Source organism: Mustelus asterias, chromosome 8 (genome assembly GCF_964213995.1).
Source record: "Mustelus asterias chromosome 8, sMusAst1.hap1.1, whole genome shotgun sequence".
In the NCBI taxonomy this organism is placed as follows: domain Eukaryota; kingdom Metazoa; phylum Chordata; class Chondrichthyes; order Carcharhiniformes; family Triakidae; genus Mustelus; species Mustelus asterias.
The window spans coordinates 11,792,867-11,811,936 of record NC_135808.1 but is presented as its reverse complement, the minus strand read 5'-3'; the positions used below and the strand labels follow the sequence as shown (position 1 = coordinate 11,811,936).

General features: G+C 50.9%; 1 protein-coding gene and 1 long non-coding RNA gene across 2 annotated transcripts in view; both read right to left on the bottom strand.

Annotated features, from left to right (window-relative positions):
* The window catches only part of LOC144496854 (uncharacterized), a 238,082-nt gene that overhangs the window by 32,773 nt on the left and 186,239 nt on the right, over positions 1 to 19,070 (bottom strand). The gene's annotated exons all lie outside the window — the stretch shown is intronic.
* The window catches only part of LOC144497475 (uncharacterized), a 59,072-nt gene continuing 43,688 nt past the window's right edge, over positions 3,687 to 19,070 (bottom strand). The window contains exons 5-6 of the mRNA XM_078218802.1: positions 16,781 to 18,081; positions 3,687 to 11,263 (exon numbers count right to left, since the gene is read on the bottom strand). Coding sequence (XP_078074928.1) covers positions 11,030 to 11,263; positions 16,781 to 18,081 — 1,535 coding nt within the window. The 3' untranslated portion in view covers positions 3,687 to 11,029. The remainder of the gene's footprint in view (positions 11,264 to 16,780; positions 18,082 to 19,070) is intronic.

Sequence of the window (19,070 nt, the reverse complement as noted above, 5' to 3'; positions counted from 1 at the left end):
GATATCTCTACACTGACTGGGGTCTCTCAGTCCCTCTCTCTCAGGGAGATATCTGTACATTGACTGGTGTCTCTCAGTCCCTCTCTCTCTCTCTCTCAGGGAGATATCTGTACACTGACTGGGGTCTCTCAGTCTCTCTCTCTCAGGCAGATATCTGTACACTGACTGGGGTCTCTCAGTCTCTCTCTCTCAGGGAGATATCTGTACACTGACTGGGGTCTCTCAGTCCCCTCTCTCTCAGGGAGATATCTGTACACTGACTGGTGTCACTCAGACCCTCTCTCTCAGGGAGATATCTGTACACTGACTGGTGTCACTCAGGCCCCTCTCTCTCAGGGAGATATCTGTACACTGACTGGGGTCTCTCAGTCTCTCTCTCTCAGGGAGATATCTGTACACTGACTGGGGTCTCTCAGTCTCTCTCTCTCAGGGAGATATCTATACACTGACTGGGGTCTCTCAGTCCGTCTCTGGGAGATATCTGTACACTGACTGGGGTCTCTCAGTCCCTCTCAGGGAGATATCTGCACACTGACTGGTGTCTCTCAGTCCCTCTCTCTCTCTCTCTCAGGGACACATCTGTACACTGACTGGGGTCTCTCAGTCCCCTCTCTCTCAGGGAGATATCTGTACACTGACTGGTGTCACTCAGACCCTCTCTCTCAGGGAGATATCTGTACACTGACTGGTGTCACTCAGGCCCCTCTCTCTCAGGGAGATATCTGTACACTGACTGGCGTCTCTCAGTCTCTCTCTCTCAGGGAGATATCTGTACACTGACTGGGGTCTCTCAGTCTCTCTCTCTCAGGGAGATATCTGTACACTGACTGGGGTCTCTCAGTCCGTCTCTGGGAGATATCTGTACACTGACTGGGGTCTCTCAGTCTCTCTATCTCAGGGAGATATCTGTACACTGACTGGGGTCTCTCAGTCTCTCTCTCTCAGGGAGATATCTGTACACTGACTGGGGTCTCTCAGTCCCTCTCTCTCGGGGAGATATCTATACACTGACTGGGGTCTCTCAGTCCCTCTCTGGGAGATATCTGTACACTGACTGGGGTCTCTCAGTCTCTCTCGGGGAGATATCTGTATACTGACTGGGTCTCTCAGTCTCTCTCTCTCGGGGAGATATCTGTACACTGACTGGGGTCTCTCAGTCCCTCTCTCTCTCAGGGAGATATCTGTACACTGACTGGGTCTCTCAGTCCCTCTCTCTCGGGGAGATATCTGTACACTGACCGGGGCCTCTCAGTCCCTCTCTCTCTCAGGGAGATATCTGTACACTGACTGGGTTCTCTCAGTCTCTCTCGGGGAGATATCTGTACACTGACTGGGTCTCTCAGTCCCTCTCTCTCAGGGAGATATCTGTACACTGACTGGGGTCTCTCAGTCCCCCTCTCTCTCTCAGGGAGATATCTGTACACTGACTGGGGTCTCTCAGTCTCTCTCAGGGAGATATCTGTACACTGACTGGTGTCTCTCAATCCCTCTCTCTCTCTCAGGGAGATATCTGTACACTGACTGGGGTCTCTCAGTCCCTCTCTGGGAGATATCTGTATACTGACTTGGTCTCTCAGTCCCTCTCTCAGGGAGATATCTGTACACTGACTGGGGTCTCTCAATCCCCTCTCTCTCGGGGAGATATCTGTACACTGACTGGAGTCTCACAGTCTCTCTCTCTCAGGGAGATTACCTGTACACTGACTGGCGTCTCTCAGTCTCTCTCGGGGAGATATCTGTACACTGACTGGGGTCTCTCAGTCCCTCTCTCTCTCAGGCAGATATCTGTACACTGACTGGGGTCTCTCAGTCCCTCTCTCTCAGGGAGATATCTGTACACTGACTGGGGTCTCTCAGTCCCCTCTCTCTCTGGGAGATATCTGTACACTGACTGGGGTCTCTCAGTCCCCTCTCTCTCTGGGAGATATCTGTACACTGACTGGAGTCTCTCAGTCCCCTCTCTCTCAGGGAGATATCTGTACACTGACTGGGGTCTCTCAGTCCCCTCTCTCTCTGGGAGATATCTGTACACTGACTGGTGTCTCTCAGTCCCCTCTCTCTCAGGGAGATATCTGTACACTGACTGGGGTCTCTCAGTCCCTCTCTCTCAGGGAGATATCTGTACACTGACTGGGGTCTCTCAGTCCCCTCTCTCTCAGGGAGATATCTGTACACTGACTGGGGTCTCTCAGTCCCTCTCTCAGTGTTCACGCTAATGGATGTTAAAGTTCCCGAGGCATTACGAATTAGCCGGGAGTTGGCCAATTGCTGGTTAATATTCCATCCTTAAACACCAGCAAAAGCAGATTGTTCACACTTCCCACACACCTCTGGGCGGCACGGTGGCAGAGTGGTCAGCACTGCTGCCTCACAGGGACCCAGGTTCGATTCCCGGTTTGGGTCACTGTCTGTGCGGAGTCTGCGCGTTCTCCCTGTGTCTGCGTGGGTTGTCTCCAGGTGCTCCGGTTTTCACCCAAAGTCCGAAAGACGTGCTGGTTAGATGCATTGGTCGTGCTAAATTTTCCCTCCGTGTACCCAAACAGGTACCGGAGTGTGGCGACTAGGGGATTTTCACAGTAACTTCATTGCAGTGTTAATATAAGCCTACTTGTGACTAATAAATAAACTTTAAACTTCCCATTGTTGTTTTTGCCATGTGTGCACCGGGGAATGGCCGACACAGCCACACTCCTTCAAAGGAATTCCATCTACAAAATGTTTCAAGATGTTTCAGAAGGATGATGGTCACCGAAGGAGATGGTCATCGACTTCAGGAAGCCTAGTGGGGGACATGCCCCTGTCTACACCAACAGGGGTGAAGTAGAAAAGGTCGAGAGCTTCAGTTTTTAGGTGTCCAGGTCACCTGTCCTGGTCACCAATGCCAACACTGTAGTTAAGAAAGCCCACCAACGCCTCTACTTTCTCAGAAGACTAAGGAAATTCAGTATTGCTGCTATGACTCCCTCCAAGTTTTACAGATGCACCATAGAAAGCATCCTTTCCAGATGTATCATCGCTTGGTATGGCTCCTGCTCTGCCCAAGGAAACTACAAAAGGTCGTGAATGAAACCCAGTCCATCACGCAAACCAGCCTCCCATCCATTGGCTCTGTCTACTTTCCTCTGCCTCGGAAAAGCAGCCAGCATAATCAAGGACCCCACGCACTCCGGACATTCTCTCTTCCACCTTCTTCCGTCGGGAAAAAGATACAAAAGTCTGAGGTCACGTACCAACCGACTCAAGAACAGCTTCTTCCCTGCTGCCATTGGACTTTTGAATGGACCTACATTATATTAAGTGATAGAAATCTTAGAATCATAGAATCCATACAGTGAGAAGGAGGTCATTTGGCCCATCGAGTCTGCACTGACAACAATTCCACCCCAGGTCCTATCCCCTCAACACCACATATTTACCACATTGATCTCTCTAACCTATACAACCTGGGACACTAAGGAGCAATAAGCATGGCCAATCAACTGAACCCTCACATCTTTAGGCTGAAGTTTCTCAACACCCTAGCTATGACTATAACGCTGTATTCTGCACCCTCGCCTTTCCTTTATCCCTAAGTATTCTATGAATGGCATGCTTTGTGTGTATAATGCAAGAAACAATACTTTTCACTGTATCCCAATACATGTGACAATAATAAATCAAATCAAATGTAGAAGGCAAGGTAAGGGGTTTTGTACTGTCGACATTTATTTACAGGCAGTTACAGATGTTCCTCAGTACACCCTCACTAAACCAAAGAACTGCTCTGGGAATGGATAACATCGCGCGCGCAAGGTAGCTCCGTGACTTTCCACACAGGCCCCAAAATCCAGTGACGTAACCAGGCAGCTTTCATTATCCAGGGAACAAAAACTTCACAATTCAAAAAGGAAATGAAGAAACTCGCATTTATTTCACACTTCAGGACATTCTCCCCCAAAGCATTTCTTGTTAAAATTCATTCCCAGAGCGTCACTGGGGAAAGCCAGCTATTTATTATTGGTCTCCTTACTTGAGAAAGGATACACTGGCACCGGAGGGGGTGCAGAGGAGATTCACTGGGTTGATTCCAGAGTTGAGAGAGTTGGCTTATGAGACGAGACTGAGTAGCTGGGACTATATTCATTGGAATTTAGAAGAATGAGGCGGGGGAATCGTTTAGAAACATATAAAATTATGAAGGGACTGGATAAGATAGAAGCAAGGAGGTTGTTTCCACTGGCAATGAAACTAGAACTAGTTGGCATGGCCTCAAAATAAGGGGGAGCAGATTTAGGACTGAGTTGAGGAGGAACTTCTTCACACAAAGGGTTGTGAACTGTGGAATTCCCTGCCCAGTGAAGCACTTGAGGCCACCTCATTGAATGTTTTTAAGGCAAAGATAGATTTTTAACAGTAAAGGAATTAAGAGTGAGTGGGCAGGTAAGTGGAGCTGAGTCCATGAAAAGATCAGCCATGATCTTATTGAATGGCGGAGCAGGCTCGAGGGGCCAGATGGCCTACTCCTGCTCCTAGTTCTTATGTTTTTATTACCCATCCTCCTTGTTTCTCTTTCTCTCCCCATTTGCCCGGCAGATCTTTTTACTTTTCATGCATTTGCCCCATTCCCCTCTGAAAGTTACCCCTGACTCAGCTTCCATTGCCCTTCCGGGTCATTCCGAAGGTAGACATGTTGAGTGTCCAGGCACAGGCTTTGGGCCTTAACAACAGCTTTGTCTGTTTTCGATACTGCAACAGAGGGAAGGTGGTGGCCTAGTGGTATTGTTGTTGGACTAGTAATCCAGAGACCCAGGGTAATGCTTTGGGGGCCCTAGTTCGAATCCCACCACGGCAGATGGTGAAATTTGAATTCAATAAAAAACCTGGAATTAAAAATCTAACGATGATCATTGTCGCAAGGGAATAGGACGGACCGGAATAAGAGGAGGTGATGGCCTAGTGGTATTATCGTTAGACTACTGATCCAGAAACTGTTCTGGGGACTCGGGTTCAAATCCCGCCACGGCAGATGGTGGAATTTGAATTCAATGAAAAATATCTGGAATTAAGAATCTACTGATGACCATGAAACCATTGTTGATTGTTGGAAAAACCCATCTGGCTCACTAATGTCCCTTAAGGGAAGGAAATCTGCCGTCCTTACCTGGTCTGGCCTACATGTGACTCCAGAGCCACAGCAATGTGGTTGACTCTTAAAATCCCTCAAGGGCGGGCAATAAATGCTGGCCCAGTCAGCGACGCCCATGTCCCATGAACGAATATAAAATAAACAGGAGCCTGGGATGTGTTCAATTGTGGGAGACAGCGCCCCGAACCGTGCCGCACTCCCCTCGTGCTGGCTGTGAATGGGGTGACTAAATTAACTGTCTCTGCGTGTTGCCTGCTTCCTTCACCCCATTCGGAGCCTCATTTACCAATGCAAGGGTTTCTCCGAATTTATTCCATCTGAACCCTTTCAGGATTGTGAACCTTTCTCTGCCTCGGCGGGGGGCGGGGGGAGGGGGAGAGAACTGGGTCAACAATGACTTGGTGTGGGTCTGACGCATAGACATCACACAAGGACGGCAGAATTCCTTCCCTTGGGAAACTGGTGAACCAATTTAAGTGACCTGGAAAATTGTCTCCATCTCCACTGATTACACAACTGCTGAGTTAGTTTCTGAAGCATTAGCCAATGTTTTACAGGCAGACTTGGTCACATTTACTGACATCAGGGCATCGAGGGATAGAATCATAAATCACTGTAGTGCAGGGGAGGCCATTCGGCCCATCAAGTCTGCGCCAACGTTCCGACAGAACATCCCTCCCAAGCCCTATCCACGTAATCTCATGTATTTAGCCCACTAATCCCCCTAGTCTACACATCTTTGGGCACTAAGGGGCACTTTAGCATGGCCAATCCTCCTAACCTGCACATCTTTGGACACTAAGTGGCAATTTAGCATGGCCAGTCCTCCTAACCTGCACTTGGGGTCCGGGTCCATAGGACTCTAAAATCGGCCCCGCAGGTGGAGGAGGTGGTTAAGAAGGCGTATGGTGTGCTGGCCTTTATCAATCGAGGGATTGAGTTTCGGAGTCCAGGGATAATGATGCAGCTATATAAGACCCTCGTCAGACCCCACTTGGAGTACTGTGCTCAGTTCTGGTCTCCTCACTATAGGAAGGATGTGGAAAAGATGGAAAGGGTGCAGAGGAGATTTACAAGGATGTTGCCTGGATTGAGTGGGATGCCTTATGAGGATAGGCTGAGGGAGCTCGGTCTTTTCTCCTTGGAGAGACGAAGGATGAGAGGAGACCTAATAGAGGTGTATAAGATGTTGAGAGGCATAGATCGGGTTGACTCTCAGAGGCTTTTTCCCAGGGTGGAAATGTCTGCTACGAGAGGACACAGGTTTAGGGTGCTGGGGGGTAGGTACAGGGGAGATGTTAGGGGTAAGTTTTTCACACAGAGGGTGGTGGGCGAGTGGAATCGGCTGCCGTCAGTGGTGGTGGAGGCGAACTCTTAGGGTCTTTTAAGAGACTCCTGGATGAGTACATGGAGCTTAATAGGATGGAGGGTTATAGGTAGGTCTAGAAGGTAGGGATGTGTTCGGCACAACTTGTGGGCCGAAGGGCCTGTTTGTGCTGTAGTTTTTCTATGTTTCTATGTTTCTATCTTTGGACACTAAGTGGCAATTTAGCATGGCCAATCCACCTAACCTGCACATCTTTGGAATGTGTGAGGAAACTGGAGCACCCGGAGAAAACCCACACAGACACGGGGAAAATATACAAACTCCACAGAGACAATCACCCGAGGCCGGAATTGAACCTGGGTCCCTGGTGCTGTGAGGCAGCGGTGCTAACCACTGTGCCACTGTGCCGCCCTCAATTAACAATACCTCACTGGCATCTACTGTTTTAATTTGAAGGGACACAGCTCCACACTCCTCCCACTTTTTTATGATTGAAGCAATTGTTCGTAACTGATCCTGGAAAATGTCACTCCTCCACATATCCACCACCTTCAACAACCCATACAATGATAGAGAAAGTTCACAATGCCCCTCCCCCTCCACCTCACCTGCCACTTCACACTGACCCATTCAGCCCACCCAAGGTACAACTCCCATCAAGAAGGCCGATCTGGGAATACCTTCCAACACAGGGCTTCAATGCAAATTCCACCCGGACAAATGAATGGGAATCACTGGACACGACAAACAAGTTCCTGGTCTCAAACCCAACCCAACAGATGCCTGAGTTCAACCTTTGAAGGAAGGAGTGGTACCAGGTTCGGGATCAGCCATGGCCCCTGCTTGGCCGACCTCCACAGATGGAGCATCACTCCCAACCCCCTATATGGTCTTGAGAGAGGGCAAATTCTGCACCACTTCATAGAGTCCACAACTTCAGCGACGGCCTATCCACATTCAACACAGCAGGACCAGAAGACGCTGTTTGTCTTCGGAACTCTGCATTCACTCAATAAATCCACGCAAATTCACAGGCCAGGACTTAAACTCACAGCTACAGCCCACTCCCACCTCGGAGTCAGAATGTTCGCTCTGGAGGACATGACATTCAGGTTGAGACACACCCTGGTGCAGTATTGAGGGAGTGCCGCTCTGTCAGAGATGTCGCCTTTCCAATAATACCTGAATACCGGGCCCTGCTTGGCCTTGATCTTGAGTGGACCTGAAAGATTCCATAGCAGGAGTGGTCCCCAGTGTTCTGGCCAATCTTCATACCCCCAACAACATCACTAATCTCATGGTATCTGATCAGCTTCACTGCCCATCTGCCCTTCACTGGCATTCTGGGATACCGAGAGGGTTGTGGATAATCAACAGATTCAAGCCAGGCTGTCTATCTGGCACGGTGGCACAGTGGTTAGCACTGCTGCTTCACAGCGCCAGGGACTCGGGTTCGATTCCCGGCTTGGGTCACTGTCTGTGCGGGGAGTTTGCACGTTCTCCCCATGTCTGCGTGGGTTTCCTCCGGGTGCTCTGCTTTCCTCCCACAGTCCTAAAGATGTGCGGATTAGGTGGATTGGCCATGTTAAATTGCCCTTTAGTGTCAGGGGGATTAGCAGGGTAAATGCGTTGGGTTACGGGGTAAAGGGCCTGGGTGGAATTGTGGTCGGTGTAGACTCGATGGGCTGAATGGCCTCCTTCTGCACTGTAGATTCTATGATCTTGGAATTTCCAAGTCTGGGAATGCAGGTCAGGAGTCCCTTAATTTTGTATCCATTAATTCCAACGTACAGTGAATTGAAGGGAGAGGGCTGGTGATGTATGCCCCAGAGACGGCATGGTAAGTATCTTAGTCGTTCACAGAGGGAAAAAGTACTTTTATCAGATCAGGTCAGAGGCTGGGAATCCTGTGGTGAGTAACTCCTGACTCCCCAAAGCCTGTCCACCATCTACAAGGCTCAAGTCAGGAGTGTGATGGAACTCTCCCCAGTTGCCTGGATGGGCGCAACTCCAACACCACTCAAGAAGCTCGACACCATCCAGAACAAAGCAGCCCGATGATTCACACTCCATCTCACATATTCAACCTTCACTCCCTCCACCACCCATGCTCAGTAGCTGCAGTGTGTACCATCTACAAGATGCACTGCAGCAATTCACTAAAGATCTTTCGGATGCACCTTCCAAACCCATGACCAATTCCATCTAGAAGGACAAGGGCAGCAGAAACCTGGGAACACCACCACCTGCAAGTTTCCCTTCAAGTCGCTCACCGTCCTGACTTGGAAATATATCGCCGTTCCTTCTCTTTCATCATAGGAGAATCATAGAATCCCGACAGTGCAGAAGAGGGCACTTGGCCCATCGAATTGTACCGACTCTCTGAGTATCCTACCCACCCTCTCCCATGTATTTAGCCCGCTAAATCTATACATATTGGAACACTAAGGGGCAATTTAGCATGGCCAATCCTCCTAACCTACACATCTTTGGACACTAAGGGGTAATTTATCATGGCTAATCCCCCTAACCTGCACATCTTTGGACACTAAGGGGCAATTTAGCACGGCCAATCAACCTCGCCCGCTCATCTGTGGAGTGTGGGAGGAAACCGGAGCATCCGGAGGAAACCCACGCAGACACAGGGAGAAGGTGCAAACTCCACACAGCCAGTGACCCGAGGCTGGAATCGAACCCGGGTCCCTGGCGCTGTGAGGCAGCAGTGCTAACCACTGTGCCGCTGGGTCAAAATCCTGGAATTCCCACCCTAACAGCACTGCGGATGAACTTTCAGGAGACGGGCTCCATCAATTCGAGAGGGCAGCTCGGCAGCGCCTCCTAGAGGGCAATTTGGAATGGGTGTGAAATGCAGCGGCAATGCCATCTCCGCACTGCGTAACATACAGAAAGCATCTGACCCACTCCCAGTGACGGACTCACTGGACAGGGAGCTGAGTCGTCATATCTTATATCAACGGCCTTTAACTGAGGTGGGGGGAGGGGGAAATTCGCCAATGTTCCTGCTCGAGGGTCCGGCCACCCACCAGTGTCACTCACACCCCCCTCCCCAACCCTCCCACTGCCCTCCCCAACGATGGCTGCATGACCGACAGGATTGAGATGAACCGTGGCGTAAATCCCCTGACGACAACAACAACTTGCATCCATGAGGCGCCTACGATGTAGGAAAATGTCCCAAGGTGCTTCACAGGAGAGTCATCAAGCGGGAGGGAAAGTGGCGTCATGCCAAAGATGGGCGCCGTTGGCACAAGTTTGTCCGAGGCCTTGTAGTGCTGTGGTAGCACACCCCCCTCCACACCGACGGACCAGGAGCTCCGAGTCCAACTGCAGGACTTGTAGGAGGCAGGAAGAGCATTTGACGCAGTTCCAATGGGCTACTAATCAGCTGGGAGATTCTTCCATCGCTTCCCCCAACTCTTCCCCAAAGGCTACAAAACAAAACAGGAAGGATGTGAAGCCACCGCTAAACATCAACGAACCAGTTGTCCGAAGCTTGGGCGGAGAGGTAGGTTTCAAACCGCACCTCGAAGGAGAGATGCGAAGGTGATGGACTCAGGAACCACAGAAACGGGGGAATAGCTGGGACGGAAAGGTTCGGAGACAAAGGAAGGGCGGCCGGGAGCAGTTCCGGTGAACGGGATGGACCTGAGGGTGAGAAACAACTCCGACTGTAACCGGGATGTGGAATCGGGGCAGCGGAGCCAATGCCCCACCCGGACAGGCTGCAGTGTGGCACGGTGCTGAGTAGGCCCCATTTTAATGCCATCTGGATGTTGGTGAAAGGATTAGCGTTAGTTGGAATACTGTGTGTAATTCTGGTCATCCTATTAATAGAAAGGATATTATTCAACTAGAAAGAATGCAGAAAAGATTTACTAGGATGCTACCGGGACTTGATGGTTTGATTATAAGGAGAGGCTGGATAGACGGGACTTTTTTCTCTGGAGCGTAGGAGGCTGAGGGGTGATCTTATAGAGGTCTATAAAATAATGAGGGGCACAGATCAGCGAGATAGTCAATATCTTTTCCCAAAGGTCAGGGAGTCTGAAATTAGAGGGCATGGGTTTAAGGTGAGAGGGGAGAGGTACAAAAGGGTCCAGAGGGGCAATTTTTTCACAGAGGGTGGTGAGTGTCTGGAACAAGCTGCCAGAGGCAGTAGTAGAGGCGGGTACAATTTTGTCTTTTAAAAAGCATTTAGACAGTTACGGGGATAAGATGGGTATAGAGGGATATGGGCCAAATGCGGGCAATTGGGATTAGCTTAGTGGTTAAAAAAAGGGTCTGCAGGGACAAGTTGGGCCGAAGGGCCTGTTTCCATGCTGTAAACCTCTATGACTCTATCCATGTCTTTATGTTCTCAGGTTTTCCAGCTTCTGCACTTCAATATCTTTGACTGGGACATGGAGCGTAGTTTCCGCTGGTCTGTGAGCTGACTAATCTATATATATATTTATATCTTTAACCTTCTGTCTGCTGGGGTTTCCTCTGTACCGTATTTGTATTTCTTTTTAATTCTCTCTCATTCCGCCCCCCTTCCCTGCCCCCCCGTTGCCTCTTTAGTTGGAGTGGGCACGGCGCTGTGACATGCCCTTCAGCAGGGGCGAGAAGATGGAGCCCCGACGCTCCTCCTGAACCCTGGTGGGCGCCCGCTTGGGGGCCAAGCTTGGCGGCAGGGGCGCCCTCTGCTCATCCATCCGTTGCTCCTGCAGGCGGTGCAGCAGGTCGAAGAAGGCCTGGGAGCTGTAGGCCGGAGGCTTGCTGCGCTGATCCTCGATCCGAGCGCTGGCCGACTGGCGGAGGCGAAGAGGGGAACGAGAGAGAGAGAGAGAGAGAGAGAGAAAACAAAATGGGTTACTTGATGCCAGCTGCTGTTCGCTCCCAGAATACCTCACTGCCCTTCAGCCTGATTCATCGCCCCTGACAACGCCTGGTGTCAGCAGACACTCGACAGCCAGCCCTCTGGGCCACGACAGGCTGGGTTCAAATCCCACTGCAGAGGCTTAAGCCTCTCCCACCCCCCCTCCCGAAGACCTTAGCTCACTGACGGGCAACCCAGGCCAAGCGAGGCCCAAGGAAGTGGGCTTCCTTTGTCTCACTAGGCCGCAAGATGGAAATCAGGCTCATTCGCGAACTAACCGTGATCGAATATATTTCAGAATGAATTTACAGAGAACGCTCGGATAAAATAAAAGCAAAATACAGCTGGAACCTGAAACAAAAATAGAAAGTGCCGGGAAATCTCAGCAGGTCTGACAGCATCTGTGGAGAGAAGATGGAGCCAACGTTTCGAGTCTGTTAAATGCCTGGCGGATGAACGTCTGGCCAACGCGTTGCGTGTCCGACGCTAATATTTCACCCTTAAAGGATGGCCCTCAGTTACAGTGTGAGTCCCCCCCCCCCCCCCAGTTTCTGAGTTAATATTCTAGCGATAATACCACGAGGCCATTGCCTCCACAAGTGGCCCCAAACATTTCAGCCACATGAGTTTCCACAGCTTGATCGGGGTCTGAGATAGGGCCCGGTTTCTGTCGATTGATTCAAATGGATGGCTAAATGGGGCGCTCTCTTCTAAAGTCGGGGGGGGGGAGCGCTTTGGTTTCCCTCTATTTCCTGTACCCGTTAACCCCGAATAGCCTCAGAGAGGGGGAGGGAGAAGGGGGTCAAAAATCAACCTCTTCAAACTGCAGCAGACAGCTCCCTCTGCTGGGAATGTGTGTGAATTGCATGCCTTAACAACAAGAAAACCTCACCCACTTGGGCAAAGAACAAAGAACAATACGGCACAGGAACAGGCACTTCGGCCCTCCAAGCCCGCACCGCTCCCTGGTCCAAACTAGACCATTCTTTTGTATCCCTCCATTCCCACTCCGTTCATGTGGCTATCTCGATAAGTCTTAAACGTTCCCAGTGTGTCCGCCTCCACCACCTTGCCCAGCAGCGCATTCCAGGCCCCCACCACCCTCTGCGTAAAATACGTCCTTCTGATATCCGTGTTAAACCTCCCCCCCCTCACCTTGAACCTATGACCCCTCGTGAACGTCACCTGGGAAAAAGTTTCCCACCGTTCACCCTATCTATGCCTTTCATAATTTTATACACCTCTATTAGGTCACCCCTCATCCTCCGTCTTTCCAGTGAGAACAACCCCAGTTTACCCAATCTCTCCTCATAACTAAGCCCTTCCATACCAGGCAACATCCTGGTAAACCTCCTCTGCACTCTCTCTAAAGCCTCCACGTCCTTCTGGTAGTGTGGTGACCAGAACTGGGCGCAGTATTCCAAATGCGGCCGAACCAACGTTCTATACAACTGCAACATCAGACCCCAACTTTTATACTCTATGCCCCGTCCTATAAAGGCAAGCATGCCATATGCCTTCTTCACTACCTTCTCCACCTGTGACGTCACCTTCAAGGATCTGTGGACTTGCACACCCAGGTCCCTCTGCGTATCTACACCCTTTATGGTTCTGCCATTTATCGTATAGCTCCCCCCTACGTTAGTTCTACCAAAATGCATCACTTCGTATTTATCAGGATTGAACCCCATCTGCCATTTCTTTGCCCAAATTTCCAGCCTATCTATATCCTTCTGTAGCCTCTGACAATGTTCCTCACTATCTGCAAGTCCAACCATTTTCGTGTCGTCCGCAAACTTACTGATCACCCCAGTTACACCTTCTTCCAGATCGTTTATATAAATCACAAACAGCAGAGGTCACTTTACCCTGTGTTAACCACGCTTCCTATTTTGGGTGTCCCTAACAGGTACCCGGTGTCACAAGTACTGTGAAAATCCCCAAGTCGCCACACTCCGGCGCCTGTTCGGGTACACCGAGGGAGAATTTAGCACGGCCAACGCATCTAATCAGCACATCTTTTGGACTGAGGGAGGAAACCAGAGCACCCGGAGGAAACCCACGCAGACACGGGGAGAACGTGCAGACTCCGCACAGGCAGTGACCCAAGCCGGGGATCGAATCCGGGTCCCTGGCGCTGTGAGGCAGCAGTGCTAACCACTGTGCCACCATGCTGAATTTTTTAAATCAGTCAGGGAATTACAGAGGTAAGGCAGGAAAGTGGACTTAGTGAGTGCTCGATCAGCCATGATCTTATTAAATAGCAGAGCAGGCTCGAAGAGTTGAATGGCCTGACTGCTGTTACTATTCCTTATGGCCCGATGGTCTTAGAAAAAAGATGGCTAGGGTTGGTGGTGGGCGGGATGGGGATGACCTGAGAGGGAGTGGCCCAGTGGGTAGCACTGCTGCCTCACAGTGCCAGGGACCCGGGTTCGATTCCTGGCTCGGGTCACTGTCTGTGCGGAATTTGCACGTTCTCCCCGTGTCTGCGTGGGTTTCCTCCGGGTGCTCCGGTTTCCTCCCACAGTCCGAAAGACGTGCGGGTTAGGTGCTAACTTCTCCCTCGGTGTACCCGAACAGTGTGGCGACTTGGGGATTTTCACTGTAACTTCATTGTGGCATTAATGGGAGAATAGAATCACAGAATCCCTACAGTTTTAAGTGGAGAAACTGGTTCCTTTGTGATGGGTGAGGCGGGGGTGGTGTGGGGGGGGAGAGACCAACACTAGGGGACATGAATGTAAGATTAATAAATCCAGTCGGGAATTAAGGAGAAATATCTTTGACCAGAAAGAATGTGGAACTGTGCCACACGATATGGTGAGGTAAGTGGTAAAGTCGCCATAGTCCCAGGTGACAATTGGCTGTCCTCCCCTTGGAGGGGGAGAGGTGACTGGTGGTGATTTAACCTGGGGATCACCACACTTCGGGCAAGATTGAGAAGGAGGGGCCTTCATGATAACCTCAGCCAGTGTGGGAATCGAACCCGCGCTATTGGCATCGCTCTGCATCACTGACCAGTCGTCCGGCCAACTGAGCTACACCGGTCGGTGCAGTTAAAGGGAACCTTACATGAGGGAGAAGTGAATCGAAGGGCACATTGATGAGGTTTAATGAGGGGGAAGTCTCACATTTGTCGTGGTAATTCTCTGTAAGGTTGCTTGTCTGTTGGGTCAAATTTTGAACATCTAACATTGAAAGCATTTGAAGGAATTGTGAGGGCCCACCGAGTCTGCACTGACCACAATCCCACCCAGGCCCTGTCCCGTAACCCCCGCATATTTACCCTGCTAATCCCCCTGACGCTAGGGTCAATTTAGCATGGCCAATCAACCTAATCCGCACATTTTTGGACTGTGGGAGGAAACCGGAGCACCCGGAGGAAACCCACCCAGACACGGGGAAAACGCGCAGACTCCACACAGACAGGGACCCAAGCCGGGAATCGAACCCGGGTCCCTGGCATTGTGAGGCAGCAGTGCTAACCACTGTGCCACCATGCCACCCCGGGGCAGCTTGTGTAGACTATTTAAAAACCATAGCGAAAAATCTTTCACATTCTGAGGTGGCATGCAAAATATATTTTAAAAACCTCTTCCAATTTCACCACTTCCTGCTTTGAATAATTTAATGCTACAGTTTTTCCAGGGACTACCTTTTCTCATTGCAATTAAGACCATTGCTTTACTTCCTCGCTCACTCACTAATGGTTTACTGATGTCCGTCAGGGAAGGAAATCTTGCCCAGACTAGCTTATGAATCAGTTTAGGGTCAGAGTAGGGATCACTGTTAACTGGGCCCTAAAGTGGTCTTTAACTTTGACTGTTAACCAGTCTTTACGGCCTTCCGGACTGAACACCGAGTCAACAGCTTCATAAAAACATAAGAACTAGGAGCAGGAGTAGGCCATCTGGCCCCTCGAGCCTGCTCCGCCATTCAATAAGATCATGGCTGATCTTTTCGTGGACTCAGCTCCACTTACCCGCCCGCTCACCACAGCCCTTAATTCCTTTACTGTTCAAAAATTTATCTATCCTTGCCTTAAAAACATTCAATGAGGTAGCCTCAACTGCTTCACTGGGCAGGGAATTCCACAGATTCACAAACCTTTGTGTGAAGAAGTTCCTCCTCAACTCAGTCCTAAATCTGCTTCCCCTTATTTTGAGGCCATGCCCTAGTTCTAGTTTCACAACTTCACTGCTTCTATCTTATCTATTTTCTCCATAATCTTATATGTTTCTCTCAGATCCCGCACCTCATTCTTCTGAATTCCAATGAGTATAGCCCCAGTCTACTCAGTCTCTCCTCATAAGCCAACCCTCTCAACTCTGGAATCCACCTTCACAGCAGAAGCTCTCTCCTCGACCTCCACCCCATTTCATAGAATCATAGAATCACACAGTGCAGAAGAGGCCCTTCGGCCCATCGAGTCTGGATCGACATGCAAGAAACTCCCAATGTCCCACCTAATCCCATTTACCAGCACTTGGCCCATAGCCCTGAATGTTATGACATGCCAAGTTCTCATCCAGATACTTTTCTTAAAGGATGTGAGGCAACCCACTACCAATCTCCCAGGCATTCCAGACTGTCACCACCCTCTGGATAGAAATTTTTCCTCACATTCCCCCTTAAACCTCTTGCCCCTCACTTTGAACCTATATCACCTCATGACTGACCCTTCAACCGAGGGGAATGACTTCTCCCTATCCACTCCGTCCATGTCCCTCATTTCCATTCATTTTATTTCTTCCTTTCATCTTATTCATCCAATTTTATTACTTGATATTCTTATTTTTACTTTTCCCCTTCTAAAATCTCGCTCCCTGTCTCCAAACCACCCCCCTCTCCCCCACCTACCCCACCTCACTGGGGCCTCAGGTTGTCCTTTGACACTCTGCACCCCTTTGTTCTGCCATTCACACATTCCGATTTCTTAATGGACGCTATTTGCACCATTCCCAGCCTTTATCACCACCATTTACACTCCCTTTGTCTTTCTGTCTCTGCTATTCCTATCAATTACTGCACCCACTTCCCCACAGTATAAACCTTGTCCTGTTTTCCTTCTCTTCAGCCCTGACGAAGGGTCATCCAGACTCGAAACGTTGGCCCTAATCCTCTCTCCGCAGATGCTGTCAGACCTGCTGAGATTTTCCAGCATTTTCTGCTTCCGTTGCTCTGAAGAGGCCTGGCTGTTTTCAGGAGGGTGGCTCACTGCCCCCTTCTCAAGGGCAATAATCAGTGGGCAGTAAGGGGCAAGCCCAGCCAGTGATGCCCACGTCCCCCCGTGAATGAATGAAGTAAAACAGGCTCAGGCAGATTCGTACAGAGCAACAAGGGCAAACTATGTCCTGAAGCATCCACTTTGTTTCTCTCTCCGAAACGCGCGCTGGTCCCTTTGTATCCCTGTCTGTGAGGAAAAGGGAACCCTTTTGTTTCTCTATACCTGGTGTGTCATGATGGTGTTGTACAGTTCATCATCTGGCTCCTTCTTTTTCGCTGCCAGTATCTCCCCTACCCCTGCTGGGATCCCAACTTCCCCTGCTGGAATCCCGGCTCCGTCTGCTGGACTCCCGGCTTCCCCTGCTGAACTCCCATCCCCCCCTGCTGAACTCCCGTCCCCCACTGCTGGGTCCCCAACTCCCCCTGCTGGACTCCCGTCCCCCTCTGCTGGGTCCCCAACTCCCTCTGTTGGATTCCCAGGGCTCCTGTCTCCCCCTGCTGGACTCCCTTCTCCCCCTGCTGGACTCCCAGCTTCCCCTGCTGGACTCCCTTCTCCCCTTACTGGACTCCCGTCCCCACCTGTTGGACTCCCGTCTGCCCCTGCTGGACTCCCGTCTCCTCCTGCTGGACTCCCGTCTCCCTCTGCTGGAGTCCCGTCTCCCCCTGCTGGATTCCCGTCTCCCCCTGCTACATTCCCGTCTCCCCCTGCTGCATTCCCATCCCCCCCTGCTGGATTTCCAGGGCTCTCATCTCCCCCTGCTGGAATCCCTTCTCCCCCTGCTGGAGTCCCGTCTCCCCCTGCAGGACTCCCGTCTCCCCCTGCTGGACTCCCTTCTCCCCCTGCTGGATTCCCAGCTTCCCCTGCTGGACTCCCTTCTCCCCTTACTAGACTCCCGTCCCCACCTGTTGGACTCCCGTCTCCCCCTGCTGGACTCACGTCTCCCCCTGCTGGACTCCCGTCTCCCCCTGCTGGAATCCCATCTCCCCCTGCTGGAATCCCATCTCCCCCTGTTGGAGTCCCGTCTCCCCCTGCTGGAATCCCATCTCCCCCTGCTGGAATCCCATCTCCTCCTGCTGGAATCCCGTCTCCCCCTGCTGGACTCCCGTCTCCCCCTGCTGGAATCCCATCTCCCCCTGCTGGAATCCCATCTCCTCCTGCTGGAATCCCGTCTCCCCCTGCTGGACTCCCGACTCCCCCTGCTGGACTCCCGTCTCCCCCTGCTGGACTCCCGTCTCCCCCTTCTGGGCTCCCAGCTCCCTCTGCTGGAATATCTTCTCCCTCTGCTGGAGGTTGGTCTCTCTCTGTTGGCCTTGCTACCGGAGACTCCCCTCTCTGTGTTCGGAATGCTGTTCTGCCGACGGGAGCCAGGTACTCGATGATGTCCGCAGAAAATGATGAGGCGATTTCCACCGTGGGGGAATCTTCAAAGTCGGCCCGCTGATCATTGAGACGCTTGCTCTGTGAACACGCAATCAGGTCGAAGAATTCTTCAGTTTGCAGGGAAGACGTAGAGGGAAAGAAATCTGAAGGAAAGGTGAAAGGTCAGCAGAGGGCAATGAAAATGTTTCACTACAACCTTGTCTCTCCACAACTTCCTTCCTCTTTATATATTCATGAAGGGCAGTACGGTGGCACAGTCGTTAGCGCTGCTACCTCACAGCGCCAGGGACCCGGGTTCAATTCCTGGCTTGGGTCACTGTCTGTGCAAAGTCTGCACATTCTCCCCATGTCTGCATGGGTTTCCTCCGGGTGCTCCGGTTTCCTCCACAGTCCGAAAGACGTGCGGGTTAGGTGCTAAATTCTCCCTTGGTGTACCCGAACAGGCGCCGGAGTGTGGCGACTTGGGGATTTTCACTGTAACTTCATTGTGGCGTTAATGTTAGAATACAATCACAGAATCCCTACAGTGCAGAAGGAGGCCATTTGGCCCATCGCGTCTGCACCGACCACAATCCCACCCAGCCCCTATCCCTGTAACCCCACTATTTATCCTGCTAATCCCCCTGACATTAAGTGGCAATTTTGCTTGGCCAGTCAACCTAATGTGTGCCTACCTGTGACTAATACTTAAATAAACAGCAACATCCATGTAAACCTACCCACGTAGGTTTACATCCCTGTAGGTTTACATTCATGCAAACATGTGCATTGATGTAAAGCTGCACATCCTTGTGAACCTACATTTCAATGTACACATCTCCATAGGAACATAGGAATTAGGAGCAAAAGTCGCTACATTCGAGCCTGCTCCGCCATTCAACCAGATCATGGCTGATCTCTCCCTGGTCCCAAATCCACCTCCCCACCTGTTCCCCATATCCCCTGAACCCATTCTTTAAAATCAGCAATACATCCATTCCCTTCTTGAAACCATTTAATAATTCAGACTCCACCGCGCCACGGTGCAGCGAGTTCCACAAATTCACCACCCTCTGAGAGAAGCCTTTCCTCCTCATCTCAGTTTCAAATCGACTGCCTCTCAACCTGTAACCTCTTGTTCTAGATTGTCCCC